Source organism: Dreissena polymorpha, chromosome 15 (assembly GCF_020536995.1).
Source record: "Dreissena polymorpha isolate Duluth1 chromosome 15, UMN_Dpol_1.0, whole genome shotgun sequence".
NCBI classification, from domain to species: Eukaryota; Metazoa; Mollusca; class Bivalvia; order Myida; family Dreissenidae; genus Dreissena; species Dreissena polymorpha.
The window spans coordinates 54,715,633-54,738,866 of NC_068369.1; the positions used below are offsets into that span (position 1 = coordinate 54,715,633).

General features: G+C 36.4%; 1 protein-coding gene across 1 annotated transcript in view; it reads right to left on the bottom strand.

Moving 5' to 3' along the window:
- LOC127859761 (fibrocystin-L-like) overlaps positions 1–23,234 on the bottom strand; it is a 65,337-nt gene that overhangs the window by 1,889 nt on the left and 40,214 nt on the right. The window contains exons 31-48 of the mRNA XM_052397268.1: positions 21,330–22,825; positions 18,511–18,679; positions 17,572–17,835; positions 16,500–16,754; positions 15,825–16,073; positions 13,885–14,055; positions 12,566–12,799; positions 11,383–12,259; positions 10,826–11,058; positions 9,689–9,937; positions 8,729–8,935; positions 6,043–6,372; positions 5,490–5,767; positions 3,656–4,033; positions 3,014–3,274; positions 2,517–2,649; positions 1,698–1,879; positions 1,191–1,326 (exon numbers count right to left, since the gene is read on the bottom strand). Of these exons, the coding sequence (XP_052253228.1) occupies positions 1,191–1,326; positions 1,698–1,879; positions 2,517–2,649; positions 3,014–3,274; positions 3,656–4,033; positions 5,490–5,767; positions 6,043–6,372; positions 8,729–8,935; positions 9,689–9,937; positions 10,826–11,058; positions 11,383–12,259; positions 12,566–12,799; positions 13,885–14,055; positions 15,825–16,073; positions 16,500–16,754; positions 17,572–17,835; positions 18,511–18,679; positions 21,330–22,825 (6,102 nt within the window). The remainder of the gene's footprint in view (positions 1–1,190; positions 1,327–1,697; positions 1,880–2,516; positions 2,650–3,013; positions 3,275–3,655; positions 4,034–5,489; positions 5,768–6,042; positions 6,373–8,728; positions 8,936–9,688; positions 9,938–10,825; positions 11,059–11,382; positions 12,260–12,565; positions 12,800–13,884; positions 14,056–15,824; positions 16,074–16,499; positions 16,755–17,571; positions 17,836–18,510; positions 18,680–21,329; positions 22,826–23,234) is intronic.

Consider the following 23,234-nt stretch of genomic DNA (forward strand, 5'->3'; position numbering starts at 1 on the left):
TATGTCCTTTCACACTCATAATAATGATTTGCATGTGCATTTTAAGATATGGTATTATATGTATTCTTAATTGGTGATTGCTCATACAAGAAAATAATAGCTTTTTTCTTAATAAATTTTACGTTTTTTTCCATAACAAATGAAATCAGATTATTGTTAACTTAATTGATATATTTACACATTTGTGTTCATTTTTATTGAAATGTAAAATGTTCTGAAAGGGTCAAAATGTAAGAAATGACATGCATACAAAAATTATTTGGTTAAAGCAAAGGAGTCTTTATGTTGACTGAGACTGGCAATGTAAATTATGTTACCGATCAAATTGTATTCATTTTAAATATTAAGCAAACAGTTGAAACTTTTTTTTTAAAGTATGAATAAATAAATACCTAAATCTGTTAACCGTACAATATCAGATATTTATTATTTAACAACGTACTAGACGGTAATACTGAATATTGATGAACAATCCTTTATTTAAACATGTTTTGTGTGTTATCATTTTATTTCCAGTCTCAATCGAGTGTAAACCTGATGTATTGTTATATAAATGACACTCTTTCTGACACAAACAAGATCCTCATTACCAGTTGTTTTACTGTTCGTATTCATTCCTTGTACCATAATAGGTTCTGTAACAATTTTTTTAGGAACATTTAGAATGAGAACATTCCTTTAGATAATAAGTGTTCGCAAGACAATTTAGTTGCAAATCTGTACTGTTTATAGCCCATATATACTAGAGAGCACTTCTACTCAAGAATTATAATATCGTCTATTTCATGGTTAGTGATAAACATAACAAGCAAACAAAAATAAAAACACATAATAATAATAAACACAAAAATAAAAAGCAAATTTTATATATTTTTTTCCTCTATTACTTTTATAGAGCAGAAAGTTAGTGATAGCATTCTGAATATAATCAAAAGACAAACAAATCTTGTTTCAATTCATGATAACTAAATCAGTAACCTTTCTTTAAAGTGCAATTACAAAATATGTACACCATCACGAACGATATGAGTTTTTCATGTAATCAGTCTGATTCTCAAGTTAAAGTAACATCATCGCCGTCCATTTCCATTAAATGTTCAAAGACTGTGGTATCATTGGTTTACCAATGGTAACTAACTTGCAACGGTTTATTGAAACCGTGGCCTGGAAAGTGTAACTTAGCAACCTACCGTGTGTCTTGGTCTTTGGCTTGATGTGACATCTCCAGACAACAAGGCATACAATGAGTGCCATAATCAGCACGGACAGCGTCACTATGACAGCAATCAGCCAAACAGGCATGTCTGTGCTCTGCTCTTCCTCTGCCTGAAGGTAAAATATGTTAAAAATACAAAAATCTTGCAAATATTGCCTTGAATTGTTTTTCTATTTATACAACCACAAAAAATGACAGAGATGTTATCAATGTTTTCCCCTAACAAAATCACATTTAGTGGTTAAAAAAAATCATTATTACAATAATTTTGTTCACATTTCTTTTTTATATCATTAGTTTATTATTCTACAATATATAAGTGATTAAAATTGTCTATTGCATAAAAGTTTATTTACGTATTATTTGTATCAGTATTATATGTGTATTTAAAGTTCTGTCAAATGAATTTCAATAGTATCATACATGTATAATTATGTTCAACTGTAACATTGTTCATAGGTCAATATAGAAGAACCCTTACAATCTGGCCACAGGTAACTCCATAGTAACTCTGCCCATTCACTGTCATGAAGGGGGACAACTCCAAATCGTACCCATTGAAACTGTACGTCGTCTTGTTGCTGATAGACTCACACAGGCTGTACGCAGTGCTGTTTACGTCAGCTAATGATCCAGCCACATTGAAACTCACAACTATGCTTCCTGTGCAACGTAAAGCAGTGACTTGTTGTTAACCCATTTATGCCAAGTGGACTCTCCCATCCTTTAAAATTTGATCAATTTATTTCCAAAATTAGGGATGTCTAGTATATTTATTTCTATACTTAGAATATTTCTTACAGAAATTCCTTTAAGCAAACAGCGTAGACCCTGATGAGACGCCACATCATGCAGCATCTCATCTGGGTCTACGCTGTTTGCAAAGGCCTTTTTTCTAGACGCTAGGCATAAATGGGTCAAGGTCATAGTTTTATCTGCATTAGTCATCTATTTTTCCATTGAGGCACATAACTGCTTTAAATTTTAACTCCTGATAAAAAACACTGTAGAAATACATAATTGAGTAAAGCACTTTGTACAAATAATGCAATCAAAACAAAAGAACAATTTCCGATAACTCAACAAATATAAAGAGGCAACCTGGTATGTTACAATGATTAGACCTTTTTTTCATTATTTTCATATTACATATTACCTAATAATCTGTGCAACTTAAAAAAATTAGGTAAAAGAAAGAATTATCAAAGTCTTTCATGAAATAAGGAAAAATCACACAATGTGGCTGTAACTGCAAATAATAATAACGAAAATAATTTCAAGCTTGGTAACTCTTATATACCTTCATATATTTCTCCAATAGTTAGCTGTACCTTCGGCCACAAGTGAGCATACAGGTTGAGAACTTGCTGTTCAAACTCGTTCTGCTTGTTAACCGTGGGGAGGACTCTGTTGAAGTCCACCTCAAACTTAACCTGTCATTTAAATGTCAAAAGGATGTACATATATTTCACTAAAACGGTCTTTCAACAAATATTCCTTTGTTTAGTACAAATACTTTCAAAGGTGATCCTACATTACTATACAAGTGGTAACCTATTTTCGCAGAATGTAAATTACAGGCACATTTAATTCTTGGAAATATCGCAAGTTTAAAACTGTTAACATACTATTTCATAAAATACATGGGTCAGAGCGTGTGATGAGTTTGTATTACTTGATGAATGAAAATTAATCTGTTAACAAAAACAACTGTTGAGAAGAATAAACAACTTTTACTTGTGTAAAAACCTTTCATGGGCACCTGTAGTGTTGCCAAATAAATCTTATTGTTCGTACCTCAATGTCATATGTTTCCTCCTTAACCATTCCAACATGGGCATGGTTCATGACAACCAGTTTATGGTTAACAGTGAGGGAATAATCAGCCGGGGTTGATGTGGCAGTAAACTTCAGGTAGTACACACCGTAACCAGTCATATTCAGTGCCATAAAGGTAGCCTCCCCTGAAACTGGGTCGAAGGTCGTTGTCAAGTTGCCCTCAAGGTCACCATATTCAGAACTTGCTAGCAACGTCACTGATGCATCCCAGGTGTGACCCTGTAAAATGGCCATGATGTATGAGAAATGAACTGTTACAGTGATTTATATTATATATAATATAAATATATCTAATTTAATACGCTCTAATTGAGACCTTCCATGATTTATTTAAATATATTTGGACAAAATCAATTGCCAATCTATAAATTATTCAACAACACATGAACTCTCTGTCAATCATAAAATCAACATCTAACTTTCTGAATAACTTAACAAATGGTGAATTGGTGCTTGTCAAAGGTCCTTCTCAACCTGAATTTAGACTCCATATGTCAAGAACAAAAAATTGAATTTCATCTGACATAATTGCATGAGTAATTAGACAGAAGCAAATATATATCAACAAGCCGCATTCAAACATATAACATCACTATTTACCCTCCATGAAACGTCTGGTAGCACCTTTCCAGTTATTTCATCCCTTATATCCAAAGTGACAAAGAACTTGGAATTCTGAACAAGGTCACCACTTGACTGGTCCTTGACCTTAAGTTCCAAAGGTCGTGCAGCAACATCAAATGGACTTGAAGCCAGAGTGAAGCCCGCTGCCTCGACTGGTGAGATGACCTTGAAGTCAAGAACGTAGCCAGCCCCCGTGTGGGAGATGGCAAGATCTGTGAAGTTAAACTGGCCATTGGATACAGAGATGTTCAGAGTGCCGGAGAGTATCGCATCCGGGTGGCCAGTGCCGGGACGAATGCTGGCACTCAGTTGCCATGGCGACTCTGCTGTCCCAAGATCCTCTATTGCCACATCCTATCAAGACAGATGGCTGTTGTTTATTTACATATAAAACAGTAAATGTTTTTTGAAGTCGTTTAGGACCTGCCAGAAAACTCTTAAATAGCAATGGTTAGTGCCAGAAAACTCTTACATAGCAATGGTTAGTGCCAGAAAACTCTTAAATAGCAATGGTTAGTGCCAGAAAACTCTTAAATAGCAATGGTTAGCGCCAGAAAACTCTTAAATAGCAATGGTTAGTGCCAGAAAACTCTTAATAGCAATGGTTAGTGCCAGAAAACTCTTAAATAGCAATGGTTAGTGCCAGAAAACTCTTAAAAAGCAATGGTTAGTGCCAGAAAACTCTTAAATAGCAATGGTTAGTGCCAGAAAACTCTTAAATAGCAATGGTTAGGATGGATAGGAATAGAATAAGAGTTTGGTTATGAGCCTAACATGGTATAAAATACTCTTAAAACAATACATAAAGGTTTTTGCATTAATTATTTGTTGTATCTATAAAACTAACTTGCAATTAAATTCCTGAAGCTTTATCAGGAGAAAAAAAATAAGTTTCTCTCCACTACTTTTATAACAGAAATCCAACAATAAACATAAAATGATCAAAACTGGGATCATTGCCATGGTGAATGAAAAGCGTTGTGAATTTTTACAGGGTGTTAAGTATTTGCAACGTCAACCCATTTTGCCGCAATTATGTATGTTTTACGTTGACGTCATCAACATTATTGTTGTTTACTTTTATCAGACGTTATTAAAGGATCGAACCAAACTGACGTGTTCTAGTTCATAAGCCAAGTACCACTACCACATTAACACAGGGTTTAGCCTACTAAAACCTCACAATAAGCCCAGAATTTAATAAATCACAAAAAAATATGCATTTAAAATGATCAGATGTTCCTATACAGAATGAAAATCATAACAAGAATGCCAAAAGGTAACACGTTAATCAAAAACTACAGACATAAGTTTAGTATTCAAGTGTTGTAATTAGAGGAATTATCTATTAAAATGACTAGGGGATAAATGTTAAAGTTGTTAATTTATACAATAAATATGCATCTAAAAAGTATTAAAATTTTAAGATAGCAATACAAATTTACAATATCCTAGTTAGAAGTGTATATGTTTAACTATACATGTATGTAAAAAAACAACTACCGGTAATACATTAACCCATGTATGCCTAGCATCTAGAAAAAAGGCCTTGGCAAACATCGTAGACCCAGATGAGGCTACATGATGCAGCGTCTCATCAGGGTCTGCGCTGTTTGCTTGAAGGAATTTCTGTAAAAATTATTCTAAATACATGTATATAAAAAAAAATTATACTTGACATCCCTCATTTTGGAAATAAATTGATCCAATTTAGAAGGATGTGTGAGTCCACTAGACATGAATGGGTTAAAATGTAACTTCATGTAATTGCTATGTTGTTCATATTGCTGATTATTCAATGGGTGCATACCATGATATCAGCCGCTCGAATCTTTGGCTGCGTTGTGAACACCACGCCTTCATACTTTGGCTTCACCTTGCGCTCAAAGAACAACTTGTGAGGGACGCGTGGTTGGTAGACAATTGTTCCAATGTCTGGGTCAGATGATGGCAGGATCACAGTCTCACATGACCCTGTGATGTTCAAGGAAGAGGTCAGATCCCCCACTTGACACTCGTTGACAATGCTTGCGGCGTAGCTAACCAGGTCTTCTGTTGAAATGGGGCTGGAAACTGTGGAGTTGACTTCTGTAAAGAACATCAATACAACTTTGAAAAACAACTCAGTTGTAACTGCATGGTCTGTGTATCGAGTATTTACAACTTTATACTAAATATTAAAACATTATAAAAAATGTGATATACATGTGTAATGGTTAATGCGAAATGCACACTAAGATGAGATGCTCAAACTATATTGATTGAAACTTATTTCTTCCATAGAAACCCCCTTAGTTACCCGAGCATAATCAGGGGTCCAAATAAAAAAAATAAAAAATGAACCATGCTAAGAAAATCCACACCTGTTGCTGGCTCATCAGCAATTTCAATTGTAACCTCAACTCCTTCACTGGAACGTCGTTTCCTCTTGCCTGAAGCTGAAGCGCTCACTACACTAACGATTCGAACCTTGGTCAGTGGGATGTTCAGGAAGCTTGCAATGTTTTCCACCAAATTATCGCCAAAGAATTCCTCAGGCGTCATTGCTTGGATTCCGAATGAGATTATAATAGATTTACTGGTTTTGACGTCAATTGTAACCCCTCCTTTGATGATAAACGTGAAGATACCAGTATCCTTGTCAAAGAAGTTGGTTCCGGTGGCATTCTGTACCATTGGTTCCAGTTCGTTACCTTAAATAGAGATTTCGAATTGCTGTACCAGTCTAACAAATCTGAATGTTGTCAAGATGAAAGATTTTATATTATTTAAACCATTTGTAAATTGCACTTTTGTTTGTGTTTTATTATCATTCTTTTCTTGGCAAATCAAATAATTGTATAAATTGTAATGATATAATGGCTGACTGACCAAGATTTATTTAACAGGCATGCACACAATCAGAAAAGGCTCAACTAAAGTTTCCAAAGCTCAAAACAAAAAGTGCTGTCACTGAAAGTGCGAAAAGCCCCCAAGGTATTTTAATACCAAAACATATGATTTATTTTCAACTTTAGGGAAAACAGGCAAGTTTTATTTATTTATTTATTCATTGACAACATATATCTTAATGTCCTCTTTTAATTGATATTTGATTTTTCTTTACCATAAATGTTATACTGTGTATTACTTTAGCCCTGAATAATAAATTTAAACAATGGGAAAAAATTCCATGAATGTCAAAGATAGAATTATGGTTGTCGCAATCCACACTTCATCTTAACCCAACTTATGCCTAGCGTCTAAAAAAAGACCTTTACAAACAGTGAAGACCTTGATGAGACCCTGCATGATGCGGCGTCTCTTCAGGGTCTACGCTGTTTGCTTAAAAGAATTTCCGTAAGTAATATTCTAAATATAAAAATATATATACTAGACATCCCTAATTTTTTAAATAAATTGATCCAATTTGGAAGGATGGAAGAGTCCACTAGGCATAAATGGGTTTAAGTTTTATTTCATTATATGAAGTTTCATTTCAATACCTTTAATACTAGGTAATTGCACTTTAAAAATGCAAAAGAAATATACCAATGTCAAAAACTAAAAAGAAACATTCCATTTGGAGCTGTAGATATTGCTCTCTGCACTCAAACAATTTTTTTCTGCAGATCTATGAAGTTTCATTGTAATATCCTCGACTGTAATGGAATTACAGATGGCACACGCACAAAAAGGACCGTAATACATATCTATATATTGAAAAAATGGATTATGGTACTTTTACACTTCCTCTCAAAGCCCTTTATCAATATAAAAAGTTTCATGAATCAATTAATTATGTTTGGAAGTATTTTTTGCATTAGAAGAAGATTACATTATGAAGATAACGTCTGCACAAAAGATAAGCAAAGAGCAAAAGTTCAAAAATACTATCAAAAGAGTTATGAATTTTGTGACATACACTTCCTCTAAATATCCTAAACATGTGAAAGTTTTATTTTAATCACTTTGATATATATGAATAAATGCTTAGCACATGCAAAATAAACAAAGGCTGATAACTTTGTAAATACTGATGAGAAGCTAGGCCCTTGTTATTGCCCTTGTTATTGGCAATATCTCTTCAAGCAATACATCCTTATGTGAAGAATTATTTGAATACCTTCAATATTTGTAGAGTTATGCTACACACAAGAAATGAACTGTGCAAAAAAGAGAGGGCAATAACTCTTAAAATATGGACAAAAGGATGTTGGTTCTCAGACTGCACTTCCTCTCAATTTGCTCTATCAATATAATTTGTTATTTAAATACCTTCAATGCTTACAGAAAATTGATAATAATTTTCCTAATCCAGAAGAGAAATCTATGGTTCTTGAACCCTTTACTTCCCTTTACAGGGGCCTTTTCACAGACTTTGGCATGTATTAAAGTTTGTCATTAAATGCTTTATATTGATAAATTTAAACATTGGACCTTAAAATCTCTAGTAAAAAAAACAAGAATACAATATAAAAAATAACCCTCAAATAGGCTCGAACCACTGACCCCTGGAGTCCTGGAGTAAAAAGTGTTCCGCTTAGACCACTCGGCTATCCATACAAAAGTACTCATGTTATGAAGATCATATTTTTTTCTTTATATAAGCATTCCTTGTAGTTTCACAAAATGGAACGACAACAACAGAACTTTCAAAATTATTCAATCGTTTCGCGTTGCAACGCTTTATAATTTTCAGGTTTTCAAATTGTCAAAAAATGCAAATAATGGATATTTTAGATTATGGTAAGTATACTATTTCCTCACCAGTATCATAAACTAACTAAAACAAAAATTTGCAAATCTGAAACAACTTTTTTAATTTTGTCAATTTACCAAAACGTGAAAAGGCCCTTTTAAAGTCCTCTATCATTATTTGAAGTTTCCTTTAAATCCCATACATTTTCCTGAGTTGTTCTCCGTACAAGAAGTGGAAAAAAATGACTGAAAAATGGGCAGATGGAAGAATGGCAATGCTATATCTTCAGCATTTTGGTCACATAAAAAAAAAAAAATAAATGAAATTTTAAAAATGCCCCATATACAAACATTAACAGAATCACCTACCCTTTGGCATAAGAGTCTTGTAATAACCACCACTTGTGATCTCTGCGTTCGTAGATATCAAGTAAGTCCCGTCTACAAAGAGATCCAGTCTGTTCAACCTTGAGTACCAGACACGCAGTTTGACCGCGTCATCCTGTCCTGCATTGAGAAGGCGATATCGCATGTGCTCTGGGGTGGTACTGGTGAAGTGGATGAGGAACTCTTCATCTGAAATTGTAATAATACATGCATTGAAAAATATACTGTCACAAAAACATGTCTTTTTGAATTGACAATGTTAAGTCCAATGCAAGAAAAACATTTAAAATTGTAATCATATCATTAACTGGCAACAATTTGAACACTTTTTGTAAAAAAAATAATCCTTTATTAAAAAATTAGTGACCAACGGCAATATTAAAAAACTAGAGCTTTTCACAGTTACATAACTGACTTATACCCCATGGCCAATTGTAAGTTTCAATTCAATCAGTTGAGAAATATGGAAGCAGTTAACTCAAAAATGTGACAAGCAGTCCAACCAAGGAACAGATTGATAGAGAGGTGACAAGCAGTCCAACCAACAAACAGATTGATAGAGTTTCTCATAGGTATGAGTCACGTTCTGAGAAAACTGGACATAATGCATGTGCGTAAAGTGTCGTCCAAAATGACGACACTTTCTGCCTAAATTGGATTTTTGCTAAGAAGGGACTTCATTTAAACGAAAAATGTCATAAAAGCGGAAAGTGTTGTCCCTGATTAGCCTGTAGGGATTGCACAGGCTAATCTGGGATGACAATTTACACACATGCATTATGCCCAGTTTTCTCAGAACTCCACTTATATAATCGACTTGATGCTGAGAAATGATTTTCTACAACAATAACACTTTGTGGCAAGTTTTTTTCCATCATAATAATCATTGAATCAAGTCGGGATTCAATTTTCTAGAACAAGAACCCTTTGAGGCCACCCTACCTGTTGCAACAAGGGCCATGAAGGTTGAAATCCTCTTGCGACACGTGTATCCACTGCACCAGCCATGGTCCTGTGGCCCGTTGATCAGGTCAAGGTAGCCGTTGCCTAGCACTGCCACGGGTGAGAGTCGGCGCGTCTCAGTGTCTGCATCCATGTTCTCAATCATCAGCATCTCATAGTTGATGTCTGACTGACACTCGTACGCTTGCCATAGCGACTGGTAAACACAGTTTTCAGTGCGGATAATACCTGGAAATAGATAGAGGATATTTGTTGGATCCGATGGAATATCAATTTTATTTCACGAGTACATGTACTCATATAAAATAATATGTATTTTTTATGATCATGAGTGAATTAAAATCGATATTCCATCGAATCCAACAAATTTTCTTTTTATTTAATGCTTTTTTCACCACTTATTTACATTGTAAAAGAGTTGAACAGGATAATTTCGCTGGATTAATGACATCATTTCGTCGGAAAAATGACGTCATTTCACAGTAAAACAGTGAAAAATATCGATTTTTTACTGTTATTTTTCACTGTTTAAAACATTGAAATACCAGTTTCATTTCACTGATATTTCTCTTTAAACAACCGGAAAGCATAAAATAAATAAGCAAACATCATTTGATAAGAGAAGCACTCTGAGAAAACCACTGGCTTAATATATGGGCATAGTGTTGGCCAAGAGTAGCCTGTGCAGTTTGCACAGGCTAATCTGGAAGGACACTTTCTGCCTTGACTGAATTTTTGTTTTCAAGAGACTCCCTTTTAAATGAAAAAATTCCATAAAAGCGGAAAGTGTGTGACTGCAAAGGCAAATCTGGGAAGAAACGTTACGCACATACATGAAACCTGGTTTTCCCAGCATGGCTCATGTGCAAAAAGTTACATCAACAAACTTTATTTAGATGATAATGAGAATAATGAATACCATTTTTTATTTGAACCATGAATGGTGCACTTTAGATGATTAAAAAAAATCTAATTAATCAGAAGTTTCAAACTTTTTCCTTTACTAAAACTGTATCTTTATTTGTAAGTCATGATGTTTCTTAGCATGTCTTTGTGCAGCCTTTAAGTTTTTTGTTGGACTAGAACAAAATAAACTTTGCAAACATTTTTGCCAACCTTTCTTAGGAGCAATTTCTTTAACGGGGATCCTGGTGCCATCCATTTTCGTGAGCATTTCTTTGGGAATTCTGTAGTCCCCTAGGCCCCTTACAGGGTTGGTGTCCCACTCGAACTCTGACTGAGGGATTACGGCCCCAATGTGACCCAGGAAGGTCCCGTCTAGGTCCTTAAGAAGTGCCTTCTTTAACGCATCACAGTCCATGTCCACGCAGTCAGCTGAGTTGATTTTGCTATAACAAATTTATGTTAATGAAACAAAACTGTGTACTGTTTGGTTGTGGGGAATATAACAATGCTGCAATAGTTTATCAAAATTTACCGTGAAAGTAAAACAATTAATAGGGAAAATTGGCCCTAGATCCCTTAATACTGGTGCGGGGCCAATTTTGGACCAAAGGGTATGATTTGATCAATATTTGCAGAGGGCAATAATCTGCTGTCACACATCAAGTATATTTTCAATGTAATACATTTAACCCCAGGTCCATACAAGAGATTACCTACCACCTGGAACCAGCATACCCCGCCCCTTACTATAATGATGCTAGGCTTACTTAGCGTTTGGCCGATGATAGAAAACTTTGTGACCATGGTCGGTATCGATCCATGTCGTAGTGGTAGCCTCAACAGGATGCTGCCCATCGTCGTTTCCAATGTTTGTTGACACAGCAAAATTGTGAGCACCCTTGCATCCTGCCCCATACTTGGCAAAAGTGTTTCCAGAAATTCTCATTAACCCGCCAATGGCATTATAGGCCATGCATCCCTTCCACGGCTTACCAGGCGCCATGTTTGTTGCTTGGTAGAAGTTCGGGAAAATCAAACCAACCGATCCTTTTCCAGGAGCAAGACTGGGCCTTGCATTATTAGACTTGTTGAAGTTTAGATCATTTGCGGGAGAAACATCTTTGCTGCAGTCAAATGAGCTAGTTCTACCGATGAAGATTGAGTCAAGAACATCAACCGTCTTGTTAGCAAACTCATGTCTAGTAGTAATTGGTCTCAAAACCATTGTTAACAATCCATTCTGATTTTCTATGTACACATTGTTTTCTGCCACTAAACTTAAAGTATTTTGGTAATAAAGACCAAAATCGTGGGTCTTCCAGGTTGTGAAGTTTGCCAACTTCGCGCACTCTGAATCAAGGTTAAACTGATCCTCTGGAAAGACTACAACACCCTGCACATTTGCAAAGGCCTTATTATTGCTATAGCGACCGGACTTGTCCTCACAATCCATTGGAACAACATGATAAGCCAGCCTCTCCGAGCCAGTCACAAGGTTGCCATGCATGACTAGCTCTTTCGCCAACATGGCCTCTATTCCGGCTTCCCAATAATTCCCCACTCTGTCTTGATAGGTCCCAGAATGCACCATCAGCGCTACCAGGTTGTTCAGAAGGCGCGTGTCATTTGAGCTTGTCCTTATTCCTTAAAATTTGTAAGAAAAAAATGAGACCAAAAGTTCTTTGCACAATTGCAGATGAAATTAAGTATTATGATAGCAGCACCTCTTAGCCAAATGAATACACTATTGAATATTGTGATAGAATAATGTTGGAGCATTTTTTTTTTATCAATTTGATATTGGACTTACATATAAAGGTTCTTTTTAATTAAAACAAGTCCATAATTTGTAGAATTCCAAATTTACTGGATAGTACTATTAAAGGAAGACATGCTACACAAGTTTCATATTAAACTTCATGTCATCATAAGTTATAAAACAATAAGTACCATTTCCAATGCTGCCAAACACAACATTTTCCGAAATCTCCAAACTTCCGATTCCAAATGCACCAATAGCAGTGCTAAATCCATTGTGGAAGGAACAGCGGAAGACTTTTGAAGGTTTTATACTGCTGACAGTTCCCGTGGCAACATAAGCCACAGAAAACCTTGGATCATAGTCTTCTGTGAAACCCTCCTGCCCAGTGTGGTAGAATTCAACATTCGACAGACGCGCATAACCTGTACCACAATAAAATAATGATATTTGATGCATCATTATTAAATATCTCAAATTTTATCAGCTACCCAAATAAATTTTCAAGGTGAATAGAAATTTCCTTCTGTTGAACAGATTTAGGCTATTTTTGGATTCATTTTCCCAATATTATTACCTTTTATATGTGTGTAAAAACATATGTATTAATTCCCTAGATTAACACAATAGGCAAAATTCAACTGTTTAAAAAGTTTGAGTCATTAAATGTCTCTGAAAAATCTTGTAGTCCTAAAAAAGCGTGAAGACAACTGTTGTATTTACAATAACATGTAATAACACACTTACAAGTGCTTATCTTAACAATTGCGATGCCATATATTTCTACAAGTGCACAATTGTAACCCAATTTACCAATACAATGCACTATACACTTCAACACCATTATTTCGAACACCGATAATCCGAAGTCACCGTTATTTCAAAGTATTTTTCAGGTCCCGATTTTGGTTCTCCTTTGTTTAATGTAAAATTTCATTGTTAATCCGAACTTCGTTAAACCAAAGAAATTGTTAATTTGAAGTGATTCAGTCGGTCCCAACACTATAATTCACACCTAATTATCAATCTTTAATCCGAAGTCAAAACTGCAAAATACGGTGCGTAATTTCACACCTTTGTCGTGGCGCGTCAAAAGCCGATCATTACACCTTTGTCGTCTGCGCGAACGCCGTTGTTCAGAGATACATCGCGTATTAGTTAAAAAACATGTTTCATTTTTGAAAATGTATTCATATGTATGTATGTATGATAATTTGTGCTATTCTTTATATTTTATATGTTCTGTAATTATACAAAAATAAAAACAAGAAAAAAATTCGTTTAATTTCCAGTTTGTTACAAGTGGAAATCTATTTCCTATCTGACTAGTTTACGCTTTTAAGTAAGCGCGTAACAAAACCATGCGAATTCCACAACGTTTTATTTTTTACAGAATCAAAGAAGTCTTCTGTCAAATGTTTATTTCGAATTATCGTTAATCTGAAATTTTTTTAACGGTCCCGACAACTTCGAAATAACGTTGTTGAAGTGTACATCCATAATGGCTGACCTGTGAAAGTCCGCTCTTTGTATTGCAAAGTTGCGACTAGGATCCTGGCTCCGAAAGACTCCTTGTACAAATTGTTATAGTCCTGACCTATGACCTTGATGTTGTGGGTCAGTAATCCTACAGCCGCTCCTACGTCAATCTGATATCCATTGCTTAGGGTTTCCTGATGAACTGGAAACAAAACCAAACAATGAAGACAAAATCTACCCAACGAACTTGGATTGCATTCAGTCCAATCCCTGCCGCATTACACACAATCTGATGAATGAAGTAAATTCAAATACTAAATGGTGTAAAGTAGTGTCCCATATTAGCCTGAGCAGTTTTCACAGGCTTATCAGGGACAACACTTTCGGCTGACAGTGACCGGCTCACTATTGTAAATACACAAGTACGCGTGGTCAGCAAATTTCCTTGAAATGTTTATTGACTACATTATACAACATGTATGAACATTTATTTAATGCTGTCTGGTGGTTTATAGAGAAATATCAGTGAATTAAAACTGATAATTTCACTGTATCAAACAGTGAAAATTATCAGTGAGAATTATCGATAATTTTCATTGTTTACTGTGAAATGACGTTATTTTTTGACGAAATGACGTCATAATCCCAGCAAAATTTGTTAGTTAAACTCCTGAACAATGTATATAAACTGTGAAAAATGCATTAAATAAAAAGAAAATTTGTTGGATCCGGTGTGATCTGGTTGGATCTCGTGATCATAGAAAATATATATTTTCACTCGTGGCGGAAAATATTATTTTCTATGATCACTTGTGAATTAAAATCGATAATCCACCGGATCCAACAAATATCCTCTATCTCATTTCATGCTGATGAGCCCTTTTATCCCATATCATGGAATCTTATCGGTCAGTCAGAGGAAAGCAAGTAGTTTATTTTTTCATTATCCTCTATTGTGTAGAACATGAACATTTATAAGGACTTTGTCTCAGGTATTAGGTATTAGATAGATTACCAGGACCACAAGGCCTGTTAGTAGCCTCAGTAAGTTGTGTAATTAACTATGATTGACATGACATACATAGCCAATGAAAGTGCTAATATAGTAATCATAAATAAGTGCCTGATAAAAATATTCATAACATTTTTCAAGGAAAACTAGGTTTACAATTTAATAAATAATCCATGTTAAACAATTCATGAGATATTTATCAAGAACATAAAGATTGCTGTACATGGCCTTATATTTTATAGCTTTTCCGTTTATAGCATACAGTTTCAGTTGTAATAAGATTTAAATTATTCAAATTGTGTGCTATGTTTAATTATTTTATTTTTTATTTTATGCTGATGCTAATAATCACTTTTGATTGAAACTGAGTGTAGGTGCCATTTTGGTATGTTGAAGTCACGCGATCAGATTCTGTTAGATAATGATAAATTGGCATAGGGCCAATATGATCAATACTACAACCGCGTGTGACATCAATTTGTTATATAATAATAATATGCAATTTACGTCTTTAATTTTAGAAAAGTTTTCTATTTTATTTTCTTAATGGCTTTATTTGATGGTTAGTTTTGTAAAAAGTTGTCCAAATCAATGAAACACAAACATATACACATTTATACTTGGATTAAAATATAACAATTCAACCAAAGCTGTTTGGAACTGGACAAATTTTTATACACTATAGGTCCCAGGGACACAGTGGAATTTTGGGGAAACACAAACACTGACTAACACTAAATAAGTCACGTTCTGACAAAACTGGGCATAATGCATGTGTGTAAAATGTCGTCCCATAAATTTGATTTTTGCTAAGAACTTCATTTAAACGAAAAAAGTCATAAAAGCGGAAAGTGTCATCCCTGATTAGCCTGTGTGGACTACACAGGCTAATCTGGGACAACACTTTACTCACATTCATTATACCCAGTTTTTAGAACACGACTCAAATGAGTACATACCAAGATGTTTGTATTTGAGTGTGCCATTCAAGGTCAAAGTCACATTATCTGAAGCCACTGCCGTGATCCTAAACGACTCCGTTTCCCAGGGGTTGTAGCTGGTTGGACCAATAACAATGTCATCCCCCGTCTGCCACTGCACAGGGTCAGCTAACTTGATCTTGTTGGACCCAACATTGGCTGTGACAGCTAGCTGAGTCCAGGTCCGACCAACATCTTTTCCAAACAGATCTAGGCCACCATACACACCTGAAACATAAAAAAGAAGGGTTGTTGCAGAAATTTAAATTTACCTTGGTTACATTTTTTTCACTACAATACACAGATTGTATGCAATCAAATATTGAAATCATATGTAAAATATATATTAACTGTACTGGGACATTTAACTTCTTGTTGCAGGTGATGCAAAACAACACACATTTTGCCCAGTAAGAATTCTGAATTAAATGTATTAAATAGTTAAATTTTGTGTAAACTTTTATATTGTTAGCTTGATTGTTTTAAGCTCTTAGCTTGTAGTAATAGTCTAGACTCTGTTTCTTAGGAAGAACAAGTATCACACTTTGGTTTTCTTTTTAAATATTGAAAACATTGCCCATATGAAGATCGAATCCACATGTTGACCTCTCAGTAACCAGGCCAACTCCGTATCAACATGCTGCCATTTCTTACCAATCGCCTTTGACCCAAGGTCTGGGCCTTCACCAGGCACAAAATAAGGAGTGTCATGGTTGCCACGCAGCGTTATGCTGGCCTGCCCGAGGAACGGTTCATCTGGCCAACCAATGATGAGACGCCCACCGCGGATGACGATGTAGTCGGCCTCTATGTGGTACACTGCGTCCAGGTCATTGTTGAACTCTAGGACACCCTCGAGGAGCAGGGTACCAAGCTTGGCTATTGGTGCCTCCACCACCATCCATGTGTCTGCACAAAATCAGCGGTTGATAAAGAATAAGAGCCTCGTTCTGGGAAAATGGGGCGTAATGCATGTGTGTAAAGTGTCGTCCCAGATAAGCCTGTGCAGGCTTAGCGACACTTTCCGATTTAATGATATTTTTTGTTTTAGTAAGTCTAAGCAAAAATAAAGTTAAGTAGGAAAGTGTCATCCCTGATTTGCCCGTGCATATTGAACAGGCTTAACTGTGATGACACTTTACACACATATAGTTTTCCCCATAGCACGGATAATATTGTTGGTGTTGACACTATCATGTATTTACACAATTACAGACTTCTTATGACATTAAAATGGGGGGGGGGGGTAAATTGTTTTGGAATAAATAAAAAATGAATTTTTGCAGTTTTGCAGCGGAATTTAAAGTGATATTATGGGCATCTTACAGTTTATAGGTGTCTATCGCAACCATTGTTTATTTTTGGTGTTTTCACTTCACATACACTTATATTTGTTAATGCAGCATCGTCATACTAAAACAATATCCCGGAAAGAGAAAAATAATGCATTTGAATATCAACCGTACTTTTGTTTGACAACTGATCACGTATGTACAATGTGAACCTAAATTTAGTTTTAGTGCAGATTCGTTTATACGACACAAAGACATCATTTTGTTTTACAGATCATTTCTACTTACAGGACTGGGTGGGTCACGTAAAATATATAATATAAAATATGTTTTTATAAACAACTGGTAGCAAGATGAGTTGCAGATAATTGGTCAGTAACCACATTTTAAATTAATACCCTATAAATTAAAACATAAAGGCTTGCTAGAATTACCAGCTGCAATGTTCACATTGCTCATATCCTTTGGAATCCCAGATGAACCGCCAATATTGGAGAGATAGCCATCCGTGGTCATGTTCCAAATATTGGCATCATGCCAGAAATCTACGTCTTGAGGACGGGCAGACGCAGGAGGGATTGTGTTTGGGTCCGGAGGAGGAATGCAGTCTTTGAAGAAGCACTTGTATAGAGTGAGACTGTATTTCCGGTCTACGGGGTAGGATGACATTGCACGTTTGGCTCTCTGTCGGCCATGCACTTAAAATAAATCAGATGAAAATGTGTATGGATTAACAACACTTTTACCGCATTGAACTCAAAGCTGCTTAGGTAAGTTAAAGACTTTTTCACACCATTTAAAATGTTTGTAGATTTTTCTCTGTAATGAAATCTATGTATTAAAATCTGTTGTAAAGCAATTTAAGGTGTAGATAAAATTATTCAATAAATTCTTCCAAACTAAATAGCTAATGGTTCATATTTCATTTGAATGGTTTAACACTATTAGAATGTTGACATTTAACATCAGTAATATAACAAGCAAACTTGTTGAATTGATATCCCCCGCAAATATGCTTCACACAAAAGTGTTTCTATTTGGCACTCAAAAAAGCATTTTTCCAAGATACAAAGGGTCATAACTCCGTAATTAACAGATGGTGTACAATGATATTTGGCGTGCATCATCCTCTTATTCATATATATACTCATACCAAGTTTCAATGAAATCCGCCAAAGCACTTCCAAGATATGGCTCCGGACGGAAAGACGGAAGGACGGAAAGACGGACGGACGGAAAGACGGACAAACGGACAACGTCAAAACAATATCCCTCCGCCTATGGCGGGGAATAAAAAACTTGATAAGCTCATAACAAATTATGCTTTTTGGTAAAAAAATATTTGGGGTTAAAATAAAAAGTACACATCATACCAATGTATCGAACAGTAGTATTTGTTGCATCCCATTCCCAGTCGCCATTTATGGCAGTGTCAGGGTCAATAACTCCGTCAGTAGCGTTTATAAACGTGGCTCCACCATTGATGGAGAAACGGTCAGGTTTTGTGGCCACATCAACTTTAAGGAATAGGTAGTCATCACTCTGAAGGATAGAATATTACACAGGTACATTTCTAGACTAGTAAGTTATAAATATTAAATTGAGTAAAGTTGAACTGTTAACCTGTATTATATATGAGGCATATCATGCAAAAATGAGTCTTATGTCCAAATGCGGCCAGTATAAGTTCCAGATCAGCCTGTGCATGCCTGCAGTTTGGTAAGGGCCTATGCTGTTCTTCACAAAATATTGGTTAACAGTAAAGCACACACTGTATCTCCTGACCTACTCTCGCCCCATATAACGTAAGACCCATTTTGGCATGACACAGCTCATACACCTATTACCATACCATGTAACCTTACCATATAACAAGAGGGCCATGATGGCCCTGAATCGCTCACCTGACTCATTAAGATCAGATGAAAACTATGACCTCTATTGTCTACACAATGTTTTTCTATGATTTGACCTAGTGACCTAGTTCCTGACTCTAGATGACCCAAATACAATCCCAATCCAGATTTCATCAAGATAAACATTCTGACCACAGTTCATAAATATTAGATGAAAACTGTGATCTCTATTGTCAACACAAGGTTTTTCTATTTATTTGACCTAGATTTTTACCCCAGATGACCCAAATACAATCCCACCCAGATTTCATCAAGAATTCTGACCAAATTTCATAAAGGTTGGATGAAAACTATGATCTCTAATGTCTACACAAGGTTTTTCTATTATTTGACCTAGTGACCTAGTTTTTGACCCCAGACGACCCAAATAAAATCCCAACCCAGATTTCATCAAGATAAACATTCTGACCAAATTTCATAAAGATTGGATGAAAACTGTGACCTCTATTGTCTACAGAAGGTTGTTCTATTATTTGACCTAGTGACCTTGTTTTTGACCCCAGATGACCCAAATACAATCCCAAACCGGATTTCATCAAGATAAACATTTTGACCAAATTTCATCAAGATTGGATGCAAACTGTGACCTCTACTGTCTACACAAACAAATTGTTGACGGACGGACGCACAGACACACGCAGGCACGCACAACGGACGCCGGACATCACACGATCACATAAGCTCACCGTGTCACTTCATGACAGGTGACCTAAAAATATGTGTCGGAGATAAACATGAACAGTTGTGGTTAAAATCCCATAGAAACAAGGGCTGTTTGTAAAACATGCATGCCCCCCTATATGGGCTATAAGTTGTAGTAGCAGCCATTGTGTGAATACGTTTTTTGTCACTGTGAATGGTGGTGGTTGTGGTGGTGCTGGTGGTGGTGTAGTAGTAGTAGTAGTAGAAGTAGTAGTAGTAGTAGTAGTAGTAGTAGTAGTAGTAGTAATAGTAGTTGTAGTAGTAGTAGTAGTAGTAGAAGTAGTAGTAGTAGTAGAAGTAGTAGTAGTAGTAGTAGTAGAAGTAGTAGTAGTAGTAGTAGTAGTAGTAGAAGTAGTAGTAGTAGTAGTAGTAGTAGTAGTAGTAGTAGTAGTAGTGGTAGTAGTAGTAGTAGTAGTAGTGGTAAAAGTAGTAGTAGTAGTGGCAGTAGTAGTAGAAGTAGTAATAGTAGACGTGGTGGTGGTGGTGGTGGTGGTGGTGGTGGTGGTGGTGGTGGTGGTGGTGGTGGTGGTGGTGGTGGTGGTGGTACTACTACTAGTAGTAGTAGTAGTAGCAGTAGTTATAGTAGTAGTAGTAGTAGTAGTAGTAGTAGTAGTAGTAGTAGCAGCAGTAGCAGAAGCAGTAGCAGCATTACAAGACCAATACTTAAGAATGATCAAATGGGAAAAGGTAACCTAGCACTGGCAGTAAATATGGGGCTCATTTACAGGTCAGATTTGGAATCTCTGCTGTAAAATGAGATTTTGAATGAATTAAAGGGAGGCAAATCTGTAATAAAAAGAACATGCATAAACCGTAGTTGTTTCCCTTGTTTGAACCATGCTAAATCCTTACAAGTTTGGAAAAAATTGGATGAAAAATTTGGACTTAATTGCATAAACACCATTTTCTCAATTCAAGGGTAGGTAATTCTGTACTTCATGGACCAATAATGCTCATTTTTTGTAGGGTTCGTGTCCTCATTGATATAAAGACACTGTGCAAATTTGGAAAGGATCGGACAAAAAATTTGGAAGATTTTTGAAAGTTTCAAAGTTCAACGAGCTCCTGCGGCCATGTTTTTTGACGAATCAAATTTCTTTGAACAACTTTTTCAGGGGAGACCTCAAAGGTCATCCCTGTGAAATTTTTTGAAAATCTGATGAGCGGTTTCTGACAAGAAGATTTTTTAAGGTTTTTACCATATATGGTCATGGCGGCCATCTTGGTTATGTGATCAAATTTTTTTTAACAATTCTTTTGTCCCATGACCTAGGGATGCTCCACATGAAATTTACTTGAAATTGGCTCAATGGTTTAGTAGAAGAAGATGTTTACAAATTGTTTACAGACAGACAGACAGACGGACGGACGGACGCCGGACGCTGAGTGATCACAATAGCTCACCCCGAGCTATCGCTCAGGTGAGCTAAAAACAAAATTATGAAATATTTTTGCATTTATATGAAATTGACCAGAAACGTTTCCCATATTTTAACCTTGGAAATAAAGGTACACAGTATACATCTTCATCACCTAATTTTCCTAAATTGTCAGAAACTGAGTATCATACTTACATCAAAGTCATAAAACTGTCCAGTAAAACTAATGTTCTGAAACTGGCTGCCATGCTCAAAAGAAAACTGGTAGGTGGCGCCCATGAGTAACGCGCACATCCAACCAGGCTTGTGTGTCAGACGCTTCTTTGCGTATGGTCCATGTGAAGTCCCATACTCGTTGGTGAAAGTGAAGTTTTTCCCTTCCAACGATTCTGGCTTAATATTGTTGAATGCAAATCTGTGCCACTTGTGTTGTGGTGGGCACATGCTGGCGGGAATTCCAATACTGAACTCTGGGGCACTCTCACAGTTGCTAGGCAATGTCCCTGAGCTCGGAAGCACTGTCCATCCAGGGCCTTTCCCAGTTGATGTGCCATCAGTGTCCAGGATAATCCCCTCCCACTCCCATTCATAGATAGCTTTGTTTGCTGCATTGACAAACTTCAGTTGCTGGGCATGGTAAGTGAAGCCTCCACAGAACTGTGAGCAAGTGCCTGTGATTCTTGTCCAACGGAAAGTGGCGCAATCAGACACATCAAAGTTAACGAATCTTGTGTTGATTGCACGGAATCCTCTGCCATACGGGAATACAATTCCACCTTGTGTGCAGCCCTGTACAGAGTCCCGAATTACAGTGGTTCGACCAACAATAAGACTGTCCCTTATTAGGGGACTGTCATCTGTCCATAAAGCAACATTGTTGACCTTCTTTCCTTCATACCCGGCTAGTTTGTTTTGCACCAGTGTAAAATCTTTGAACTGCAGAGCCCCGACATTGACAGCTTCAGCGCCTTTTTCGTTGTTCCAAGCAAAAAGCCGCTCAAAAACAGCTGGCGCAGGCTCAGTGCCCTCGCAGCCTCCAACGGTTGGGAAATAGAACTCAAACACCCACAGTCCAAACCAGCCAAATGAGTGGGCAGAATTATTAAAGAAGATACCTAGCGGCACTTTGTCAGGACAGACGTTTGGATCAAACGATGGGCCATCTGGATGGCTGTGCATTCTGTACCAGAAGCCAAAATGTGATCCACCCGCTGCAGCGTTATGCTGGACTGTGTTGTTTGGATTGGTTAACCAAAACGAAGCTGGGGTGACATCATCGTTAAGGAGACTTGTGCTCTCTCGCACGAAGATGGCAAGATTGTACTGGAATGTGTTTCCTGTTTCTACACCATCTTCAAGAAAGAATGCTCCACCCATGATATCGTAAATAACAGTTTTCTCAACCAGCATGTTATGGACACCATGAATGTTCACAGCGCGATTAAAGGTCTTATGGATGCCGCATCCCCTGACGTAACTTGTGGACATATCACCGTTCAGATGGAAGTGGATGGGGTACCGTCCCAGCCTGTAAGCCTGGCCTGCAAACGTGACCTCAACATAGGAGAGTCGCGCCTTGACTTCTTGTGTGTCCTTCACGGGTGAATGAATGAGAATCATGGCTCCAAACTGGCTACTGCCTATCTCATCTCCAAACCTTCCCTGAAAGCACGTCTGCACAGCAAACTCTCCTGCACAGAATTAAAAAAACAAAATAATGAATTCTGAGGTTTGTATTTTAAAGATAGTACTTATATTAAAATTATAAGCAGACTGATTAAGTGTTTCATTTACAAGTTCATGTTGTTGGCATGAAAGTGGCTTGTAATGTGCAGTAAAAAAAACTATTAACCTTTTGTAAATTGGGACAAAGAAATTCTCATATAAACACAAAAGTATGGGTATCAATCAATGACATTTGTGTTGATATGAAATCTCAATATTGCTTACATGTTTGTGTTATCAATAAATGATTAATATAGCCTTATGATACTATTATGCTTATACCAAGACCTAGGAAAAATTTAATAACAGAGTGTAACCTTGTTCAAAGTGTTAAGTATTAGCCAAATAATGTCAACACAACAGCGTCATTATGTG